At 46.9% G+C, this 22,003-nt stretch overlaps 1 protein-coding gene across 2 annotated transcripts; it reads left to right on the top strand.

Moving 5' to 3' along the window:
* Positions 1-9,034: 9,034 nt before the first annotated feature.
* Positions 9,035-13,393, top strand: RIPPLY1 (ripply transcriptional repressor 1). 2 transcript variants are annotated; one of them, XM_004064657.5, is made up of 4 exons: positions 9,035-10,016; positions 10,934-11,009; positions 11,611-11,675; positions 12,241-13,393. In XM_004064657.5, exons 1-4 carry the CDS (start codon positions 9,862-9,864, stop codon positions 12,398-12,400), a joined length of 456 nt encoding a protein of 151 aa, XP_004064705.1. In that variant the 5' UTR covers positions 9,035-9,861; the 3' UTR covers positions 12,401-13,393. The 2 variants fall into 2 exon arrangements, with proteins under 2 accessions (XP_004064705.1, XP_063559324.1); XM_063703254.1 differs by lacking the exons at positions 10,934-11,009; positions 11,611-11,675 and having other exon boundaries at positions 9,795-10,016; positions 12,241-13,058.
* Positions 13,394-22,003: the final 8,610 nt, after the last annotated feature.

Below are 22,003 nucleotides of genomic sequence, written 5' to 3'. Positions count from 1 at the left end.
TGCTCCACTCTGGGCAACAGAGTGAGATTCTGTCTCAAAAAAAAAAAAATCAGTTGCACTTTGAATGGATCTGTTATCCATGCATGATTTTGTAACATCATGCATTAGTCATCTGGAAAATATCGGTCCACCCAGTTATGCAGATCTTCCCATTGCTGACTCGCTTTTTGATTCTACAATATTAAAAAATCACATTCATTAGTATCCCTACTAATCTTATTAGAAAGCTCTTTAGGATATTGAGAAGCTCTCAAGCTCACAGTGGCTGATACAGGTTTTCCAAAATTGTGCTTTTTACTTGAAAGCGTAACTTTTATCATTGACAACAAATAGTAACAGTTGTTTTCCTTGAGGTGACAGGATCATTTTGTCCATTTTTAACAAAATACTTGCCAAGCACCCAAGTTTGAATAACCACAATTTATCTGTCAATCATTCAAGTAAAAAAAAAATAAAGTGCTCCCCAGCACTTTGGGAGGCTGAGGCAGGTGGAATGCTTGAGCCCAGGAGTTTGAGACCAGCCTGGGCAACATAGCGACACTGTGTCTCTGCTAAAAAAATAAAACAATTAGCTGGGCATGGTGGCGCGAGCCTATAGTCCCAGCTACTTGGGAGGCTGAGGTGGGAAGATCGCTTGAGGCTGAGAGATCGAGGCTGCAGTGAGCCATGATGGCACCACTGCACTTCAGCCTGCATGACAGAGCCAGACTCTGTCTGAAAAAAAAAAAAAAAAAAAACGAGTTCCATAAAAAATTCGCTAGTTTAGCTTGCAAGTCAATTGTGCAAGTGCTTTTCCTCATGACAATTGCACTTCAGTATGCAGAAGTGCTTTATATATCCATATATACTTCCTATGCCCAGCCCCATGAAAGTAGTTTTGACTGAACCTCCTGAATGTTAGGGGCTCCCTGGGTCTTTGGACCACATTTTTAGGGCTGCTGGTCTAGGCTGAGGCTGGAAGGGGGAGGGAAGAGGTCTGGGAAAGAGTGGAGATGAAATTTTAATTATGCTTAGAAATGCCCTGTCAGTAGAGGAGACAGCTGGGCATGAAGAGGAGGAGAGGATTCCTAGGTTCCTTCCCAAAGGACCTCTGCTGTTGTTGTGCCCTTTCCTACTCCTGACCTGCCTTGTTCATGAGCTGTCCCAGCCAAGTCAACAGCGACCCTCTGTAACTACTCGTATCCTGGGATCTTGGGTGCTCTGTCTTAGAAGGCCCCAATACGAACAGAGAATCCCACCCTGGCCCATGCACCGTCATAGCTGTCTGCCACCCTACCGTAGAGCCCCAAGGCTACTTGCTAGACTAAATCTATTAGTCTTCTCAGACCAACTACCTGTGTCAACATCATTCCATTCACATGAAATGAACGCCTGCCATGTCCCCAGTCCTGTGCCAGGTGCTGATGGGAGCGAGGAGACAAGATTAAGCCACAGCACCTCGATAGAAAGGCTTGCTTCTTATCCAAAAAAGTGACTGAAAAGAGGGCTGGCACCCCTACATGGGGGAAAAGCTCAAATGAGAGGCCTGCAGAGGGACGCAGATGTTAGCGTGGCTTGGAGGCTTCCTGCAGTCAGTGTGGATTCAAGGAGGACCTGGAAGGGAGGGCAGAATTTGTGTCATGGGGAAGAGTGGTGTTCTAGTCTTGGCAGGGGTTTGGGGGGTGGAGATGGTCATGTGCAGGAACACTGTAGTAACAAGCCTGCTGGAAGTAAGGGGGAGAGCAGGGTGGATCCAGTCAGAGGTGAGGCTTGAAGGAACAGGGAAAACATGTAAATGCCTCTTATTCCCATCACTCATGAGCTGCCATTGCGGGTGTCTGAGCAGGATGGAAGCTATGTTCTGGGAAGCCAAATCTGGCCCAGTATGCAAAAACACCTGAAAGTATGTGGGACAGAAAAGGAACACCAGTTTCCATACAGTATTTCATTTCATCCTCACTCCAGTCCTGGGAGATGGGTACTATTGTTTTCATCCCCAGGAAATTGAGGCTCAGAGATTGGTTCACTTACCCAACATCACCTGCATGGTAAAAGATTGAGGAAGGCTTCCAACCTAGGCCTGCTTCTAAAGCCTGTGCTCTGAATAGCCACAATGTATGCAATGATGGAGGGGCAAAAGGAACAATCATAATAGTCACCATTTACTGAGTGCTAACTACGTGTCAGGTTTTAAGCAAAATCCATGCACTATTTCTTTCAGTCTTCACTGCACCTCTGTGAAGTAGGAACCATTATTTTTCCCCCACACCCAAGTCTAGCTATAGGGCCCAAGCTTTTTCCACGTTAAGATTGACTGCAAAAGTACAGGCATTAGACAAGAAGGGCCTGAGTTAGAGTGGCAGACAAACCTCTCAATAGCTCCTTGAGCCTGGGTAAATTGCTTAATCTCTCCATGCCTCGGTTTTCTGCTGACCTTTACTTTTATGGCTTTTTTTTTTTTTTTGATGGAGTTTCACTCTATCCGCCCAGGCTGGAGTGTAGTGGTGCAATCTAATTTTACTGCAACCTCCACCTCCTGGGGTTCAAGCGATTCTCCTGCTTCAGCCTCCCGAGTAACCAGGATTACAGGTGCCCCAAGCCACCGCACCCAGCTAATTTTTGTATTTTTAGTAGAGACAGTGTTTCACCATGTTGACCGGGAGGGTCTTGAACTCCTGACCTCAGGTGATCTGCCCACCTCGGGAAGATCACCCAAAGTGCCGGGATTACAGGCATGAGCCACTGCGCCCAGCCTCTGCTCACCTTTAAATGGCAGCAATAATAGTAACTACCTCATAAGATTTTTGTGAGGAGTCAATAATAAAACAATAAAGCACTTAGCATGGTGCCTGGCACACAGTAAGCAGTCAATAGATGTGAGCTATTTTTCTTGTCATTGTTTTTGTTAGTTTCTCAGGATCCACATCCCAGGAAGATAGCTGCCACTAGTTACTAGTATTGTTTGCTTACTTAGCCAGGATCATCAGGACACCAAGACTAAAAGGACAAGAGGAAAGACCGCACTACTGAGAATTCAGCATCGCTTCATCTTCCCAAGGTCTCAGGCCAGGCTGGGAAAGGGGGCTGTCTCAGAGAAGAGAGGATGAAAAGGCTGGCCCAAGGAGCCAGGGGAGGAGCTGGATGGAAGGACAGGACGGAGAAGGAAAGGAGCCCAGCTGGGAGTGACGTTTCCAAACACCTCCCTCCTGCCCACCTTCTTCCTCAGAGCTTTGTTTTTCTAGGCTTCTGCAGTCCAAATGAGGAGCAAATGGGGGAGCTGCGAGAGGTTCTGCCAAGAGAGCCCGCACCACATGGGCCACAGCCCTGGCTCAAATGGTGGACCAAGCAGTGGAGGGTGTAGGAAGAGAGCTGACCCAGGAACAAACTGTTCTCCAGAGGGGACCCCCGTCCCAGGAACCCAAGGGACTGCATATAAGAGTTGGCACATTTGGGACATTTGGACTTGAGGGCAGAGGCCCCAGGCACCATTTGCTATTTATGATTTGGAGGCAGGCCCGGGTTGGGGAGAGAAACTTCTCCTTTGCTCCTCTTTCAGAGCAGACCCTGTATTACTTCGGGCCTCCACTGGGCACCCTCACTGGATGTTTAGGCCTCCTGCCCTCAACCCCGGGGGCCCCAGCTTGCAAGACAGAGGCCAGAGGGAAAGAGGAAGAGCTCCTTTCTGGAGAGGAGCGCAGAACCTGTTGCTGGAAATTTCAACCTGGCATTCAACGTTCTCCTCCCTCTGTTGCCCGCTGGCCTAGGCTCTCACTGTTCCCAAGACAGCCCACTCTCCCCACTGCTCCCCAGTGGCAGGATAGGGCTGGGCAGTGGTTAGGAGCACAGAGACTCCCCGAGTTCAAATCCCAATCTTGTCACTTTTAGCTCTGTGACCCTGGGTAAGTTCCCCGGTCTCATCTTTAAAATGCAGCTTTTAATAGTATCTTCCTCACTGGGTTGTTTGTGAGACTTGAATTAATTCACGCAGAGTGCTTAGAATAATGCCTGGCGTATAAATGTTTAACAAATGTTCTCTACTCTTATTATCCACCTCTGTGCCACTTTTCTCTGCCAGAATTACATTTCCACCTTCTCTCAGCCTCCTTAAACCCAGTCCAACTCAATCTCCCCCTCCTCCATGAAATCTTTGGGCAGTATCCAGTCTCCTGACCTCTGTTACACCCAGCAATGAGACCAGAACCATTTTGAGAGCAAAGGACAATGACATGAGCAGCACTAACTAAATGAATCACAGAATAACATCTGCGCTAATCTCCTTAGTGCTATCAAACTTTTTGACTGTGACCCACAGTAAGAAATATATTTTACGGCATGGCCCAGTCCATGCATTTGGTATCAGTGTATTCATTTGATACACAATGCATTTGTATATAAACATTGTTATAGAGTATTAAAAAAAATAGCCGTGGGTGTTGGGACACACCTGTGGTCCCAGCTACTTGGGAAGCTGAGGTGGAAGGATTGCTTGAGCCTAGGAAGTCAAGGCTGCAGTGAGCTGTGATCGTGCCACTGCATTCCAGCCTGGGCGACAGGGTGAGACCCTGTCTAAAAAGAAACAAAAAAAACAACAACAAAAAAAAAAAAAAAGAAAGAAAAAAAAATACACTGTCCCAAGAATGACCCTGAGCCTTCCCTCCAGAGGCCCTAAACCCTGAAAAGATTACAGGTGAATGGCGTGTTTGCGGGATGGAGATAGAGTTGAGGGAGGCTGCAGTGGATGGTGTGTGGAAGGCCTTCCGAGGCAGAAGACCGGAGAGCAGGCAGAGCTCAGATGTCAAAGGGCTTCAACTGCCACACGAAGGAGTTTGGACATTTTCTATAGACACTGGAAGTTTTTAAGGAGAGGAAGACCATACTTGGCTATGTGTTTTAGAAAAATCTCTGGGGCAGCTGTGAGGAGAATGGATTGGAAAGGCTAACTCACAGACAGGGAAAACTATGAAGAAGCTCTGTTGAGCATCCAGGTGAGAGAGGACAGATGAGGCCATAATTTAAGAAACAACTAGGAGAGTGGAAGAGTGGAGAACATGGAGGAGACAAAAGTCAGAAATGGTAAAGACCAAAATCAGCAGCCGAAGTTTTGAGCTTGAGTAACTGGGTCAATATAATGCTGGTTTCCAAGGTAGGTACAAAGGAGATTTGTCTGGCAAGAAAACAGTTCAGTTTTGGAATAAGTTTGAGATACCCATTGGAAAAATTTCAGTGGGAAACATAACTCTCATTCTTTCATTCATTCAATAAACATTTATGGGACTGACATAGATAAACTAACGTTTTATTTTGCCAGAGTAGAAACATTAAAGAAGTAAAGTAACTTCCATCATTGCCATAATTTCAAAGAACATTTTACTACCAAAAAGTAGGAACAGCATAATCTCAGAACGAAGGAGAGTCCTTTATTATTATTATTATTATTATTATTATTATTATTATTTTGAGACGGAGTCGCACTCTGTTGCCCAGGCTGGAGTGCAGTGGCACAATCTCGGCTCACTGCAACCTCCGCCTCCTGGGTTCAAGCAATTCTCCTGCCTCAGCCTCCTGAGTAGCTGGGATTACAGGTGTGTGCCACCACGCCTGGCTAATGTTTGTATTTTTAGTAGAGATGGGGTTTTGCCATGTTGGCCAGGCTGGTCTTGAACTCCTGACCTCAAGTGATCCGCCCGCCTCAGCCTCCCAAAGTGCTGGGATTACAGGCGTGAGCCACAGCGCCCAGCCTAGTCCTTTATAATTGAAAAAATGTATTTATTGAAAAACTTTCCTAGTAAAGTTTTTCTCATTTTGCTGTGAAAACATCACTGTATAATACCAGCCTGTTCTGTGGACTGTAATTGAAGAACTACTGATTCAAGGAATGGGCAGAGGAAGAGAGGCCAGCAAAAGAGACCATGAGGAATGGTTCCAGAGGCAGGAGGAAAACCAAGAAAGTGTGATCATGGAGGCCAAAAGAGGGGAGAGTTTCGGAAATGAGGACTTGGCCAATAGTGTCTTTTGCCACCCAGAGTTCAAAGAAGTAATCAAATTTGGCAATTAGGAGGTCATTGGTGACCTTTGGCAGAGCCCTTTCACTGAGATAATGTGGCTGGAGCCAAGCTGCTCTTGGTTGAGGTGTGAATGGGAGCCAGGAAAAGCGGAAGTCTAGCATGTAGACTACTTTCAACAAATTTGAGAGTGAGGGAAAGAAAATAGAGAGAGGAAAGAAGGGAGGGAGAGAAAGAGATCAAGAGAGAAAGAGCGAGTTAGGGGAGCAAGAGAACATACAGTGGAGGGGGAGTTCTTGTTTTTTGGGATAACAGAGACAGACATTTTATAATCAGGAGAGAAAGAGCTGGTATAGAGAAGCTGAACTTTCCCGAAGACAAGAAGCATAACAAATGGCTGGAGGAAGGGCCCAGGAAGGAGGTGGATGAGGCCAAGGCCCAGGCAAAGGGATTAGCCTTTAACCAGAGGGGCACCTTGTCCCCTGAGAAGAGAGGGCTGGAGGGGAAGGAAGTTGGAAAGGCAGGCCAAGTTTGAGGGGGGAGTGGGGCAGGGCACTGAGGTAATTCACGCTTGAAGGCCTCTGTTTTCTCAGGGAAGTAGAAGGAGAGGTTATTCCGTGCAGAGAGAGGGGAGGGGCAGGAACATGGTAAGGAGCTGAAGGAAGTTTGGAATGTGGCCAAGCGAAATGTGGAGGCTGGAGCTGGGGCCTTGACAAGGGAACATGCTCAAGGATGACTGAGGGGCGCTGGGGTCAACTGAGATTGATCGAGTCTGTCTTCTCTCTGCGGGTCTTGTCTCCTTCGCTAAGCTTGAGGCAGAGTCCATGGCACTTTCCTTTCCTGTCTGTCCATTAGCTAGGCAATGCTAGCCCCAGTACTCTCAGAAAGGTCTGGAAAAGCAATCACTGGCAGAACCCAGAAGCACTATAGGGCTGTTAGGGGAACAGAGGTAAGATCTTAATTGCTCTGATAGGAAGGTCTCCATCTTGGTTGATCCAGACCTTTTCTGCTGCCCTGCTGACCAGTTTACTCCTGTTTTGTGTTAAGTGAAAAGGAGAACAGCCAACTTTTGCCTAGCAACACTTGCAGGCCTTAAATCTTACAGGCTGGGGAAAAGCCAACAAGAAGAGCGAGCGGCTTCATGTCCCACAAGCTAAATGAGGCTGAGGCAATTCCTAGGAGGTGGCAAGACAGAGCCATTGCGTAGGGAGGACAAAGACCCATGGAAACAGGACTGAAGGCTCCCTGGGCTCCCGGAGAGCATGCTGGGAGCTGGGTGTAAGTGGAACCCTGAGGCCTGCTGCTCAGGGGAGTGAAGGGACTGGACAGCTCCTAACGTGAAGGTGGTGACTGAAGGAACACAAGTTCAAGGTGGGAGGTGGCATGATGGGTGGCATGGTTGAGTCTGGTCAGGCATGAGCCCCGAGCTCAGGAGGAATATCTGCCTCTTAGCCCTCTCCCTCCTTCCTTCTGCTGATTCTCGGAGGCCACTTACAGGTGGAAAAGATCCTTGAGTGTGACAACAGGTGTTGTGCTTCTTCCTCCTTTGCACACCATCTCCTTCCAGCCCAGTCTTTTCAGCCTGGCTCCTTCTCTGAGCCACACTCCTCCTTTCAGCCAGTGATGCAGTCAGTACAAGGAAACGCTCAGCTCATGAAGGTAAATTTAGCAAGAACTCTCAGAGACTGATAGATGCTCTGGCTCCCCAGCAACCCTCTCTTTCCCCACAAGATTTCCCTCTTCAGGACCTGGGATCTATCTTGCACTTAGAAAATTCAGGGACAGAGAGCTCTCTCAAGTCCAAGGCAGCACATTTCACTGAACTAGTTTCACCTCATATAATAAACCTCTGTTTATTGAGGGCCGGGACCATGCCAGGCCCTTGGGTTAGGTGGTGACTGAGCTGTTAGAAAGTTTTCCTTTGATTGAGCCAAAATGTGTCTCCATGTAGCTTCCAGCCATGGGCCTCAGCCCTGCCCTTTGAAGTCACCCAGAACAAGTGTAATCTCATTGCAGTCTAATCCTCAGATATTTGAAAATATCTGTCATTTCTCCCAGCTTTCGCTCCTCCACGGATAAACATTTCTTTCTTGGTTTATTTTTATTTTTTGTGCCTTTCCTTTTTATTACTCAAATAATATCAGTTCATTGTGGAACTTTTTAGAAAATTCAGAAAAACATAAAGTAAAAATCCACCCCACTGTTACTCCCAGAAATGACAACCCTAACACTCTTTCTTCTCACCAGTCTTATTTTTTCTCTGCACGCTGTCCATTCTACATCTTTTTTCTTACCAAAATGGGATAATCCTTTAAGTAATATTTTAGAGACTTATTTTGTTTTCACTCTTTCAATATGTTAACTTTTCCCTCATTCTTCTACCATGCCAATTTTAATATGAAATTGTGTAACTGCCCAATGATTTATCTAACCAGCTTTTAAAAGTGAGACATTTAGGTTGTTTTCAATTTTCCTTTGCTGAAAAGAACATAGTGGGACTAGAATTGGAAGTGGGGTGAAGATGGGGGGTAGGTGAACAGAGAAATGAGGAGCCCTTAAATTAGTCATGCTATCTTACCATCTGATTTTTTTTTCCATTTTCTGTGTTGAAAAATTATACTTCCCAGAACATGATTGTGAGCACCTGCTTGGCATTCAGTTGCAAGGATTTGCCCTAATTAATGTAACTGGTTTCCTATTATTGGACATTGAAGTTGTTTCTAATTTTTGACCATTACAAACCAGACTGTGATGAACATCCAAGAAGCTAAATCTGTGCTGGGGCTGGACACTGAGGTCAGGAGGAATATTTTCGAGACCTCTGAAGCATAAGGTCCCTGCCAGTAGTTGTAACTAGAAGCTTTCTGGCAAAGGCCCAGAAGGCTGGCTAAGGCCGAGGACTGTGCTCAGGCCTCTGGGCTTGCCCGGGTTCAGTACCCATTTATGTAGCCCCTGTCAGAGAGTGTTCAGGCTGGCATGGTCCTATGAGACCACTGGGCCAGCACCCTCATCTCTTACATGAGGGAACTGAGGCCTGGGGCTGGGGTTGGTCCTTCGGCAGCTCTGTAGTCGGGCAGAACTTTGCCTCTCCCCAGCACCCTGGCTTCTGAACTGGAAGCTGAGCTCTGAGGTTTGGAATCTCACCCAGAGGCCCTGTGAAATCCTGCCTGCTCTCCTTCACTGGACCACTTACTGCTGAGGCTGGAGGGGGCACTTTGACAAATGAACTGATCAGTAAGGGGCTGAGGGGCATTGAAAGAAGACTTAAGGTTTACCCAACAAGCAGCTGGGTCTGCTCTGCCCAGAATGCCCCTTTTTTCCCTAACCCAGATGATATGCTTAATGGCAGTCACCCTACATTCAGGTCCACCTGGCAAATCTATCTGAGGTTGAGCTGAAATAACAAGTGAGTCCCTCACTCTCCTTAAAGGGGTCAGCTGTCTCTTCTTGCCAGGAACTGGCTTAGTTAAAGGCCTGTCTATTCAGCCCTCTGTCCCTGACGTCTCTGTGGTTTCAGAGTGCTAATGAGCTCCTCTCCTTCCCCTCTCAGGCCTTGCTACTCCCTGGGGAATTCACACAAATGGTGTGCGATTTGCCCCTTCTGTGTTTTTCTTTCTGACTTGGAGGCAAAGCAAATCCCTCACCTCCCACTGACACCATGTTTATTCAACTGGGAGAGATTTCACACCCAGGAACCCAGCTTTCCCTCCCTGAGCCCCTTCCCTAAATTTTTGTCCCCCTCCCAAGTCATCCCACCCCTGTCCTCCCTGAATAATTTATAAGACCAGGCAGGGCTTATAAAAGGGTCTCCCAGGAAAGGCCAAAAGAGTGCAGAAGGTTCTGGGAAGTAGGAGACCCCACTGGCTTTGGTCCCCTAAGAATGGACTCTGCTGCCTGTGCTGCTGCTGCCACCCCTGTTCCAGCCCTGGCTTTGGCCCTAGCTCCAGACCTAGCACAAGCCCCACTGGCACTCCCTGGCCTGTTAAGCCCATCTCGCTTTCTCTCCTCTGGACAAGAAGTAGATGGGAGTGAAAGGTAAGTTGAGCTTGGCCTTTGGCAACCTGAACTTAGGCTTGAGAGCTTCCTGAGAGAGGAAGGAAAATGAGATGTCCAGGGCACCCTGTTCTCTGTGAAGGGGAAAAGCAATGGCCTCATAGCCCTCCCTCCTCAACTCTAGCTGGAATATCTCATCTGACTTTTCACCTCACTAATCCCGCTGGGTGGCAAGAGGGGACTTGGGAACAGCTGTTGCCAAAGCTGAAGGTGAAGCAGCCAGGTCCTCATAGGCCAGGTGGCTGAGTCCCCTGAGGGGGATGGGGAACTGCCATGAAACCTGGGCTTAACACAATCTAGACTGTGGGGGTGGGGAGTTTGGGGAAAGAGGACCAAAGTCTAAAGAGGCCCTTGACTGGGACATTGTCTTTTTCCTGACCACGCCATAAGATTTCCATTTGCTTTTTTCCTACCTCTGCAAGTCCAGTGGGGAAGCAGTGGACCCAGGAACATTTCTGGCCCTCTTCCTCAGCCCAGGAAGATGGTAGAGCTCTGAGTTCTACTTCTTGGAGCAGGAAGTAGGAGGCAAGATATTTTCCATCTAGCCCCCACTCATTACTCCAAACATTTAGTCTTCAACAAACATTTACTGAAACAGCTACTGTGTACCAGACATTGTACTAGGTGTTGAGGATTCAGATACGATTGAGCATATCTTTGAGCTTAAGAAGCCCAAAGACAAGTAAATAGACAATTACAAAACAGCATGATAAAAGCAATAATAACATTGCTGAAGCTGAGAGGAGGGGCATCTGTCCTGGAATGGGCTCAGGAGCCTTAGGAAAGGCTTCCTGGAGCAGATGGCACCTGAGCCAAGCTTTTGGGAGGTCTCTTGTTATCTCAGGGAGCCCACCTTTCAGTCTCTTCCTCTACGGATTGATCTCTCCTCTTTGTCCCAGAGGAACTTGTCTCTGGAGGCCCTGGCTGTCTTCCACAAATGACTCCCCAAGGCAGATGAGGAAGCTGGTGGATTTGGTGAGTTCGAGCCCTTGTGACGCGTGTTCACATGCACCCACATGCATTAAAAGTGACCAGGTCACTTCCCAGAGAGCCCCTGACCTCAGTCCAAAGGTGCAGATCTGAGATAGCATCCTCACAGTTTTGCCAACATTTGATTCCAACAGAGAGCAGATCCAAGCTTTCTGTGGCAATTGGAAAGATGAGGAGACCAAAGCTCAGAGTGGGCAAGGGATCTGGGCAGGCCCCACAGCCAGTGTGTGGCAGTGCTGGTGCTTGAGGCCTGGTCTCCTGGCACCTTACTCCAGTGCTCTCCCACCCACCCGATCTCCCTGAATCTTTGCTGCTCCAGTAGAACACTGTCCCCTGGAGAGCCTCCAAACAGGTGCTGGAACAGAGGCAGGGAAGCAAACAACCCGCAGGACTCTGTCTGCTTGTTTTTCAACCAGAACCAAGAGAGACCCCTTGTTGAGGGGCGGGTATTGGGGGTTGCTGGGTCCCAGAGATGTCTAAGGTCTCTTCAAGATCATTTTACCTGCAGCTTTCTGACCTCTAGTACAGAGGAGGAAGTTATCTAGCCATGTACTTTGAGCCACATGCTAGCTTTTGCTTTGGACAGGCTGCTGGTGGGGCAACGGCTGCTGAGGTCACCAAGGCTGAATCCAAGTTCCATCACCCTGTCAGGTAAGCTTCTGGCATGAAGCTCCAAACTTGACATAGATCCATTAGCTCTTTGAATCTTCACAAAGGTCTTGTGAAGCAGGAGAAGGGAGGAATTGCTATCTATGATCGCTGTTTCATAGGAGAGAAAACTGGAGCCCAGAGAGGTTAAGGGACTTTGCCAAGGCTGTCTTTTCTGGAGGCATTGTTAACGATGCCCAAGAATGATCCTCCATGGATGGGTCAGTGAAATAATCCTCAGTGGAAGGAGATGGGGCCTTAGGGCTGGAGAATTCTTTACTAGAAGCTTTCTGGGGTAGGTAGCAGGTACAGTCAGAGCCATAAGTGACAGATGCTGGGGCTGGCCCCCGACCCAACCACTATAGGTCCATAAGGGGTTACCTTCCTGCGTGGGGCCACTTTGTAACAATGCAGAAGGTTCTGTTACAAAACTTTCTTTCTTCGTTTCCCTCTGACCTCATTGTTGCAGCCAAGAGAAGCGGTTTAGGGGCCAGCTTCTTTCTTGGCCCTACTGGCCCCTCTGCACATATGAGACCTGTTAGGGGCCATGTTTCTTCTCTGTCCACAGGCTCTTCTGGCCTAAATCCCGCTCCTTCGACTATCTGTACAGTGCTGGGGAGATTTTACTGCAGAACTTTCCTGTCCAGGCAACCATCAACCTATACGAGGATTCAGACAGCGAAGAAGAAGAGGAAGATGAAGAGGAGGAGGATGAAGAACAGAAGTAGGAGGCCAATGAAAAGGGGCCAGAAGGGTGTGTGAGGGTACCAGGGTCCATACCCTACAGCGCCACAGCTCATCCCCCTTCCTCACCCCTAACCTATCCAAATGGAGGCAGCCAGAGTCTGATTGGGGTTCAGTTTGTCTGGCAAGTTTTCACAGACATCAGTTAGCCGGGAGTATTAGTCCAGCAGATAGAGCTTTCTGGACTGAAAATTGGGTCATCTAGCTGCCCAGCTCACCCTGGCTTACCTGAATGGCCTGTGAGCTCAGGCCTCTTGCATCTCATTGTCTGGGCTGCTGTTGTGTTGACCATGGGAGGGTTCTAGGAGCTCTAGAAGGAAGGCTCGCTGAAGCCCCCAGGAAGCAGAGCAGGGCAGGGAATGCCCTTGTGGAGGGAAGTAGTCACTCCTCAGGCCCTTTGACTCCCTAGCCTTCCCAGGTGGCCAGGTAGTCCCATTTCTCTGTGGAAAGCCTGACTTCTGGCTTCACCCCAAGGAATACCAACAGCAGATCCATGCAAGGTTGGGGTGCCTTTTTGATGAGTCTTACAGGAAGGGAAGGCAGTGTGTAGAGAATCGGCTTGCTCTGGGGATGCCCCCCCATTTTGCCTGCTGTCCATTGAAGTCTGTGTGTTGGCATGAGATGAATCAGGAGAAAAATAAACTGGATGGTGTTTTCCTTTTTCTTGGAACTGTGCTGATTTCTTAACTGAACTCTGCCCATATTGTGAAGCCATGGGCAGAGGGTCAGAGACTAGCTCAAGGCCAATTCATTGCTTTTCCTACCTGAGGTCAGTTGACAAGTTTTTCTTCATGGGGTTGTAGGGCTGGGGACCCAGCATGGGGCCAGGCCCTCTCCATCAATTTGTGAAATCAGACTTGATTAAACTTCAAGGATGGCTTGGAAAGGGAACAAAAAGGCCCCAAAGGACAGCTTGTAAGTTGGGAGTAGGGATGCAGGTTAGAGGGGAAATGTGACAGGTGCAGCCTCATTTGAGCCTCAGAGATGGCTGTGTGCATGTGGGGAGGAGGGCTACTAGGACCTAGCAATTCTTTTCCTCAATTCCCTTTATATTTACTGCAGCTCAGACCCTCATGCTTACCCTTGCTCCAATTACTCAACTAAATTTTTTTTTTTTTTGGCCTCCAGCTGTCCCTTTGCGATTCATCTTCCACACTGACAACCAGATTAGACCACATCATGCCTTTGCCAACACTTTTGGGCTTATCTTTTTTTTTTTTTTTTGGTCACAGATCCCCTTGAGAACCCGTGGCTTCTCTACTCAGAAAAATACATTTGTTCACACCACACACACACACACACACACACACACACACACACACACACACACAGTGCTATATCTTCACAAATCAAATACTTAATTTGATATTCTAGGCCTTTCAGTTGTCTGGGTTTTGCCTGCCTCTTGAGACTCATCTCTCAACTCTTGAAGTTTACACTGCCTCTCTTTGAATGTGGCATGCTTTCTAACACCTCTGTGTCCTTAACCCTGTCTGGAATGCCTTTCCACTTTCGCATGCCTAGGAAACTCTCATTCATCTAACAGAATCAGCTCAGACACCCCTGCTGTAGGAAGCCTCCCCAGACATCCCAGGCACCAGGTTGGGTGCCCCCACTCATTCAGAGCCTCCCCTACCATAGCATTTGCCTCCTTTCCTATACAGTAACCTGGGGCTGTATTTGATATTCCCATATGACTTCATTGCACAGAACACTGCCTGGCACAAAGGAGGTGCTCAGGAAATGTTGAAAGAGAAAAGATTCTCAAATCTTCTGAAAGTAGCTCTTGGTGGAACCACCATTGTTCCCCCAACTTGCTAGCTTCCTGGTTTAGCTACAAAGGGAAAAGGGTAATGTCATTTCATTCAGGAGCAAAACGATGACCATCTTTCTTTTCCTTCTCCCTCAACATGAGACAGGCTGCTTCAGTTCTGAGCCCTAGCTGGGACTTCCCTGCATTGGACACAACCTTGAGTAAGCCACCAAACTCACACACTGGTGCCATCTATTGGTCAAAATTTAACCTTGTTCTTTAATTAAGGCTTCCAGGCAGTTGACCTTTGACTACATTAATTCTTTTAGTCCATTCTGTTTCTGTTTGTAAGTAAAGTGGAATCTACCATGTGCTAGCAGTATGACCTTGGGCCAGTTACTTATCCACTCTGAGTCTCAGTCTCCTCGTATGTAAAATGGGGCTAATAATACTTCCTTTCAGAGTTATTGTGAGGATTAAATGATATATGTAAAGTACTTAGCATGCCCCCTGGCACATAGTACAAACCCTCAATAAATGGTAGTAGTCATAATAATAGTAGTCTTAGTAGCTGCTATTGCTGATTTTATAAAGGAAATGATCTTATAGGCCAGAGTCAGCTAATGACGATTTACTCAACTAATAACTGATTTGTCAGTTATCACCACTTGATCTTCCTGGCACCATTTGATGGTTTACTGGTAAAAGCATCTTTTCAGTGTTTATTCCAAAATGAAAAAAAAAAAGAAAGAAAGAAACCGCCCCCCCCCAAAAAAAAAAAACAAAACAACAACAGAGGCGAAGTGTGGCTCCCTGGACCACTGTCTACATTCAAATGGTAACCCACAGGTTTTAGCTCCCTTTTTCCAGGGCCAGAGGTTTGTAAACGTATTTTTTGTGCTTTAGCAGGAAAACCTTTCTTTTGAATTGAATGCAGAAGCCCAATATATAAATCAAATAAAAAAGGAGCTACCCTGGTGGAAGCCATAATGGGGGGGCCCAGAATTCTTATGCTGGTGTCTTCTCTCCGGTAAAGTAGCTGTCTCCACCCCTTTCTGGGAGGCACTTTCAAGGATCCCTAGACTGTGGAAAACACAATTTGGAAACCACTGTTCCAAGGGTTAAACCAGGATTGATTTGAAGTAGAAGGGAGATTAATTAGTACTTCAAAATGTCCAGTGTTCTGTTTAAAATCCTTGTTTTGGGTCCTAAGCACCCAGCATTTCACAGCTCAAAAATTGCTCGAATCCTTATACCATAGGTTATAGGGATTTAAAATCCTTGGAATCCCAATATCCTTGGTTTTAAGGTATTATATAGCATAGTATTACAAATCCCTAAATCCTCAGGGATTTAAAGACCCTAAAACCCTTGGAGCAGTAATTCGTAACTCAGAATGGGCTCTTCTCATTTTCCAACCCAGCCCTCCTTAATGCACACGTGCTGTTGTTTACTGGGCAGACATTTTGTCTCACTGTCCTCTCCGTCCCCTGTCCTGAAATGGCTTCCAGTCGTCTTCCCCATACGTGGTTGCTAAGTAATTGGAATTCACTGTTCTGACTAATCAGAGCTCAGTATGAGTTACTTTGTTATGGGCGTTTCCAATCCTTGTACCAACTTCAACTCCAGTGCACAAACTCAGGAGAAAAATCTCTGTGCAAAACTCAAGAGTCCTTCCTCCAGCTCCATCTGGCTGGCCCATCCTAGTGTCCCAGCACTTCCCCATCCTAGCACTGATTTCCTCCTGTTTCTCCCACCTTGTTGCAGCAGTGAGAGAACACATCTGTTGGGGTGAGGCTGCATTTGAGCTGGGCTTTGAAGGATGGGCATGAGTAGTAACGGAGGGAGAAAACTTTTCAGAAAGAGGCAGCACTATGAATGCCTTCATTAAACAATACTTATTGAGCACTTACTATGTGCCAGCCCTTAATGTTGTAATGATTAAGAGCATGGACTTTGGAAGCAGATGTACCTGGGTTCAAATGCCTTTTCTGCTGCATGCTGGCTCAATTCATAGGCCCACTCCCCTCAAGTGTCAAGGTCAGCTCTCTGCTCTTAACCCTTTCACTACAACCTCTATAGTTTTTTGTTTGTTTGTTTGTTTTTTGAGACAGGGTCTCACTCTGTTGCCCAGACTGGAGTGCAGTGGCACTTGGCTCACTGCAACCTCCGCCTCCCAGGCTCAAGCAATTCTCCTGCCTTAGCCTCCCGAGCAGCTGGAATTACAGGTGTGCACCACCATGCCCAGTTAATTTTTGTATTTTTAGTAGAGATGGGGTTTCATTATGTTGGCCAGGCAGGTCTTGAACTCCTGACTGTGGTTCTTTATTGTGTCACACCTCTTCCCCACACAGCACATGCTCATTAAAATAGTCGCCTATTCTCCTTTGCCTCAGCACGGAAAGCCCTCTGCCTACCCAGTGGGTGTTACAAACCCTCGCCTCTCACCCCCTCCTCAAAACTGTGCCTGTGTGACCCATCTAGTGGGTAGATACGTTGTCTCTTTTCCTCCCCACTTCCCTTTTGCCAAATGGTGGCCAATCCCCGTCCCAAATAAGGTTGTTAGCAGACCTGAATCCACTGTTTTGGCCTATCAGGAACATGGTGTTGGTTCCTGTGTTTTTGGTTTATCCCCTGGCTGGCAAGGCTCGTGACAACCTCCATGGAAACACAGAAACCCAGATACAGAAAGCCAACAAGGAATGACTGCTCTGACAGCGGGTGCCACAGCACTTGTTACTGACGTTACACCCGTCATCTTGTGTGGTACTTGTAATCACAACAGTCCTAGAGATAGGTCTTATTATTATCCCCACTTATTAATGAGAAAACTAAGAGTTAGCTGGGTTTCTGTGCCTGGGTTTGTGTGCCTGCATGGAAGATGCTACAAGCCTTGTCAGCAGTGATTAAGTAAAAAATACAGGAACCAACACCAGGCCATGACAGGTAAAACAGTGAAGTCAGGTCACCAGTTTACAACAGGAGACTGGAGAAGAGAGGAGATGAACTGTCTGTCCACTAGAGAGCCATATAGGCACAGTGCGGGGTGGCAGGGGGGCGGGGGAGTAGGAGGTGGTGACACCCACAGGTGTGGGAGTGGGGCTTTCCCTGTCCAGAGAAGACTAGACAATAGGATACCTAGGAGGATAAGAGTTAGAACAGCTGATAATTCTGGAATTCTTGTTATGAACCTTACATGGATTAATTCCTTTAATACAACAACTTTGAAGGATAGGTACAGTTGGGAAAACTGAGGCTTAGAGTGGTTTTTAAAACTTGCCCCAAATCACACAGTTGGTAAATTGTGGCACCTTCTAAGCGTCAGGCTTTTTACACATTTTACCTCATTGAATCCTTATGGCAACCCTAAAACTCAAGCACTATTATTTTCCTTGTTTTATGGATGAGGAAACTGAGGTTCAGAGAGGTTAAGGAATCTTAAGGTCATGTAATTAATAAATGACCAATCCAAGATTTGAGAGATGACAGCAATTGCTCCAGGTTACATTAATGGTAAGTGGCAGAACTAGAGTTCAGGGCTGCCTGACTGCAGAGCCCTGTGCTTTCAGGAGGTGGAATCAACAGGGTTTGCTGAAGGATTAAATCTGTGGGAGGGCAAGGGAGAAAAGATTTAAGTTCTGGCTGCAGGGAAGTGAGTCAGAGGATATGAAGAACTCTGGGCCAGGGGCCAGGAAACACTGAGGGCCTCTGAAAGGTGTCACTGAGGGAGGAATGTTTGGGGACCTCCTGCCCGGCAGTGGCAGGCTCTCACAGCACCTGGGCTGTGGGCACAGGGCTACCAGAGGTGAGAGGGGGATGAGGGAATTCTGTTCCTGCCCCTCGGTGCTGTGCTGCCTCAGAGTGGAATGGGCCCTGGCTAGGCATGTCTCACTCTGGCTGAAAAGTGGGAGGAACTACCAATTGCTGAGCTCTCCCGTTCTATCCCAGGCACTGTGCTTGGCACCACACACACTTTATCCTGAACTGGGTGGTGGTGGTGGTGGGGCATCCTAATGTTTACAGATAAGAAACTGGGACTCAGAGAAGTGAAGTGACCTGTTAGTAGCACAGGCAATGAGTGGGAAGCTGGGGTAGAACAGGACAGTGCGACTACAGAGTCCTGGCTCTTAACTACTAGGCTCCTCCTTCCCTCCTCCGTATTCCCCCAGAGAAGCCCTGAAAGTCCCTTAGGGCAGGCAGCTCACCCTGGCCTCCTGCAGCCTATGGGGAAAGAAGTGTGTAAACTGTCACAAAAAGGCATTGCTATCCCCATCACTGGGGACACCTTGAGGCCTGGGACCAAGTGTGAATTAAAAGAGGTTGAGGGAGAGACCAGGAACCAGCTGGAGTCAGGCTCTGGGTTTTTCTAGAAGTCTTCCATCCAAGGGAGAGAACAGCGGCCTCCAAGTCCCTAGCGATTCAACTCGTTTTCGCTAACAGCAAGACAGGCAGCCCCCTCTAGTGGCTGAGCTCTAAACCTACAGCACAAAGCCCAGGATGAGCGGGGCTCATCCATCCAGAGGATTCTATGGCCAGCACTGTTTTGTACCTGGTGGTTATAGGGACAGACTCTGGATTTAAACCAAACCTGGGTTCAAATACTGGCTCGACTCCTTGTTAGCTAAGTGACCATGAGAAAATGTCTCTAAGCCTTAGTTTCTTCATCTATAAAATAGGAATGATAATAATACCATTTTAACAGGGTTAATGTAAGAATTAAATGAGACAGCATATGTAAGGGGCTGGCAGAGTACTTGGCACATTACAGATGTGATAGAGACATGCATATATATTTATATATACATGTACACACACTACTATACATTGTGCATAGGTGTATATATGAATGTATACACATCTAATAATTGTTCTTTTTTGACACATGCTATCATAATAGTCATCAACACTTTGACTTCCCTTGCCTTTCCCATCTGATATGGTTTGGCTGTGTCCCCCCCGCCCCCAATCTCAAGTTGAATTGTAGTTCCCATAATCCCCACATGTCATGGGGAGGGACCTGGTGGGAGGTAACTGAATCATGGGGGCGGTTACCTCATTCTGCTGTTCTCGTGATAGTGAGTTCTCAGAAGAGCTAATGGTTTTATAAGGGGCTTTTCTCCAATTTGCTTGGCAGTTATCCTTGCTGCTGCCATGTGAACAAAGACTTGTTTGCTTCTCCTTCCATCATGATCCTAAGTTTCCTGAGGCCTCCCCATCCCTGGGGAACTGTGAGTCAATTAAACCTCTTTCCTATAAATTACCCAGTCTTGGGTATGTCTCTATTAGCAGCATGAGAACAGACTAATACACTATCTAGCTCTACTAAAACCTGGTGCCCCAATTACTGTCAACACACTCCCCTGAAGCTTATGGGAAAGACATGGGCTAAGATACTTGCTTTTCTCCATGCACACTTTCAAGAATCTTGGACTGCACATCTTTATCCTTCAATATTCTGGGAATGTTAATAAGCTTGCTTTACACAGGTGCTAGGCTCTTTCTGTGTTTCAAAGCAACTTTACCTCCGCGATCTCATTTGAATCTCTTAATGCTCCCAGTACTCTCATTTTTTTTCATTTTGTTTTAGATACGGGGTCTCACTGTCACCCAGGCTGGAGAGTAGTGGCTCAATCATAGCTCACTGCAGCCTCAAACTCCTGGGTTCAAACAATACTTCCACCTCAGCCTCCTGAGTAACTAGGACTGCAGGCGTGTGCCATCATGCTCTGCTGTTTTTTTTTTTTTTAATAGAGACAGTGGTCTCATTTTGTTGTCCAAGCTGGTCTTGAACTCCTGGGCTCAAGCAATCCTTCTACTTCAGCCTTCCAAATTGGATTACAGGCATGAGCCACTGTACCCGGTAACATTTTTAAATGAGGATATTGAAGATGATGACATGGGAAATGACTTGCTCAAGGTTGCATAGCAAGTCAGTGCAGGAGTCAGGACTAACCTCCAGAATCTCGATGTTGAGTCCAGTGCTTTCTACCAACCCTTGCAATCGTCCAGGGCCTTAAGCTCTGACTAAATATGAAGCACTTGTAATCCAGGACAGAGCTTACTTTTGAAGGCCACACCACTACACTTTGACACCAATCTCCTGCTTCTACTGAGGCCAAGGTTGTATCTCCAGGAAACTATCAAACTATGATTCTTCACCTGTAAGAAGTGGTGCCATGTTGCCAGGACTGGTGACCCAAGACAGCTACATCTCCAAAACATGCCAAGAATACAATTAAATGTTAGATGATGGGTTTGCAGAGAGGTGAACATTATCTTTTCAGCCAAGCTGCATGCACTGCTAAAGAATTAGCTGCTGTCCTGTACTCACAGCCAGCTTGACTTAGCCACTCTTTTTGTGTTGGACATAACCATCAGTGTCTCAGAAGGGCAGCCTTGTCCCTAGTCAGCACAAAAATTGGAAGGTGTTGATGCGTGTCAGCTGCATGGGTCCTGATGGCAGCATCTGTTTGTAGGCACTGAGAGAAGCAGTACAATAATAACTCAAAGCTCTCAGTGTCATTTGATATTACTTTGGGGGCAGAGGATGCAGGCTTGACTGTCAGTAGCAGTGGCCGTGTTTTCTCATTCTAACACACTGGTGACAAAATGAGCACTGCTGAGGTAACAAATCATAGAGCCCAAACACCCTCTCCCTAGCCCCCATGTGACACTGGCAAGCTGGTTCTGCTCAGAGGGGAAGCTTGTTACTTCCTTCTGGAGTGTTGGATCTCTGGGTGGCACTGAATTTTTCTTTCTGCTATCACTTGTTTTTTACTTGCTCATCACCATGGCAACTCGAGAGCGGGAGCCAACATTGAAATCAATCTCTCCCCAATAGACATATGTGGAATAGCAAGTGTACTCCCTCTCTAATATTAGGGAAGCAAAACATTTTTAACCTTCTCTCCGTGCTTCAGCCTTGGTCCGTGGTGAGAGAAAATACTTTCACCTGCAATTTCGGGCACCTTTGCTCTTCCTGCATGGGAGTTTCTAATCTCATTGGTCTGAGGCCAATCATTGGGCCACAGCTCACCAGTGACTCAGGTCATTACAGTGAAAAGAATCATACACATCTGTGACTAGATAGCCAGTTCCACTTGCTGCTGGATGATTGAGTCAGGCCAAATTTGTTCTGAAGACTTTAGCTTATCAGATTCAGAGTGAAGGGAGTAGCTTAAGCTGCACTTTCCAATCAATTTTTTTAAACCAAAGAACCCTGCAACAGAAAGAGAAGAACAAGGTTACCAAGCCTATGCTGAATTCTCAGATCAAGCGTTTATTAATAAATACTTTGCTTACTATTCTACTATTGCTCATTATGCATATAATTTTCTTGGTGGGAAGGGTTGAGGAGAAGGGTAAGATTCGGGAATTCAGGAATAAAAACTCCAACTTGAACCCACAACATCTAGGAAGGTTTGCCCAAGGTCAAAGTCTTGTCCCAGCCTATGTCTACACTGGGCAGAAAGGATGCACGTGTTCAATTTCCTCACCTTCCACTGATTTCTCGAGGATTTTGGGAGTACATCCAATTGAAAATCAAATTTTATATTGAGCTTTCAGTAGTGTGTAACTCTTGCATGGATACCGAGACGTGACCTGCCCATGTAATGAAATTGTTAGCCTGGGAGTAGGAGCTTTGCCTTGGACTAACAGTCAAATTTCCCCCTGCTCAAACACAACCATAGAAACTTGAGTACCAAAACGTTCTTGGAAAACTGTTGACAATTTCCACGTGTAAGAAAGCCCTGAAATAAAAAGCCATTCTTTGTAAACTTAGCAGATTTTTTTGAGTGGATATTTAATATCTTCTGAGATGGGGGCAGTGTGC

Source organism: Gorilla gorilla, chromosome X (genome assembly GCF_029281585.2).
Source record: "Gorilla gorilla gorilla isolate KB3781 chromosome X, NHGRI_mGorGor1-v2.1_pri, whole genome shotgun sequence".
In the NCBI taxonomy this organism is placed as follows: domain Eukaryota; kingdom Metazoa; phylum Chordata; class Mammalia; order Primates; family Hominidae; genus Gorilla; species Gorilla gorilla.
Note: the sequence above shows the minus strand (reverse complement) of the source record. Positions and strands in the feature narration are given on the sequence as shown.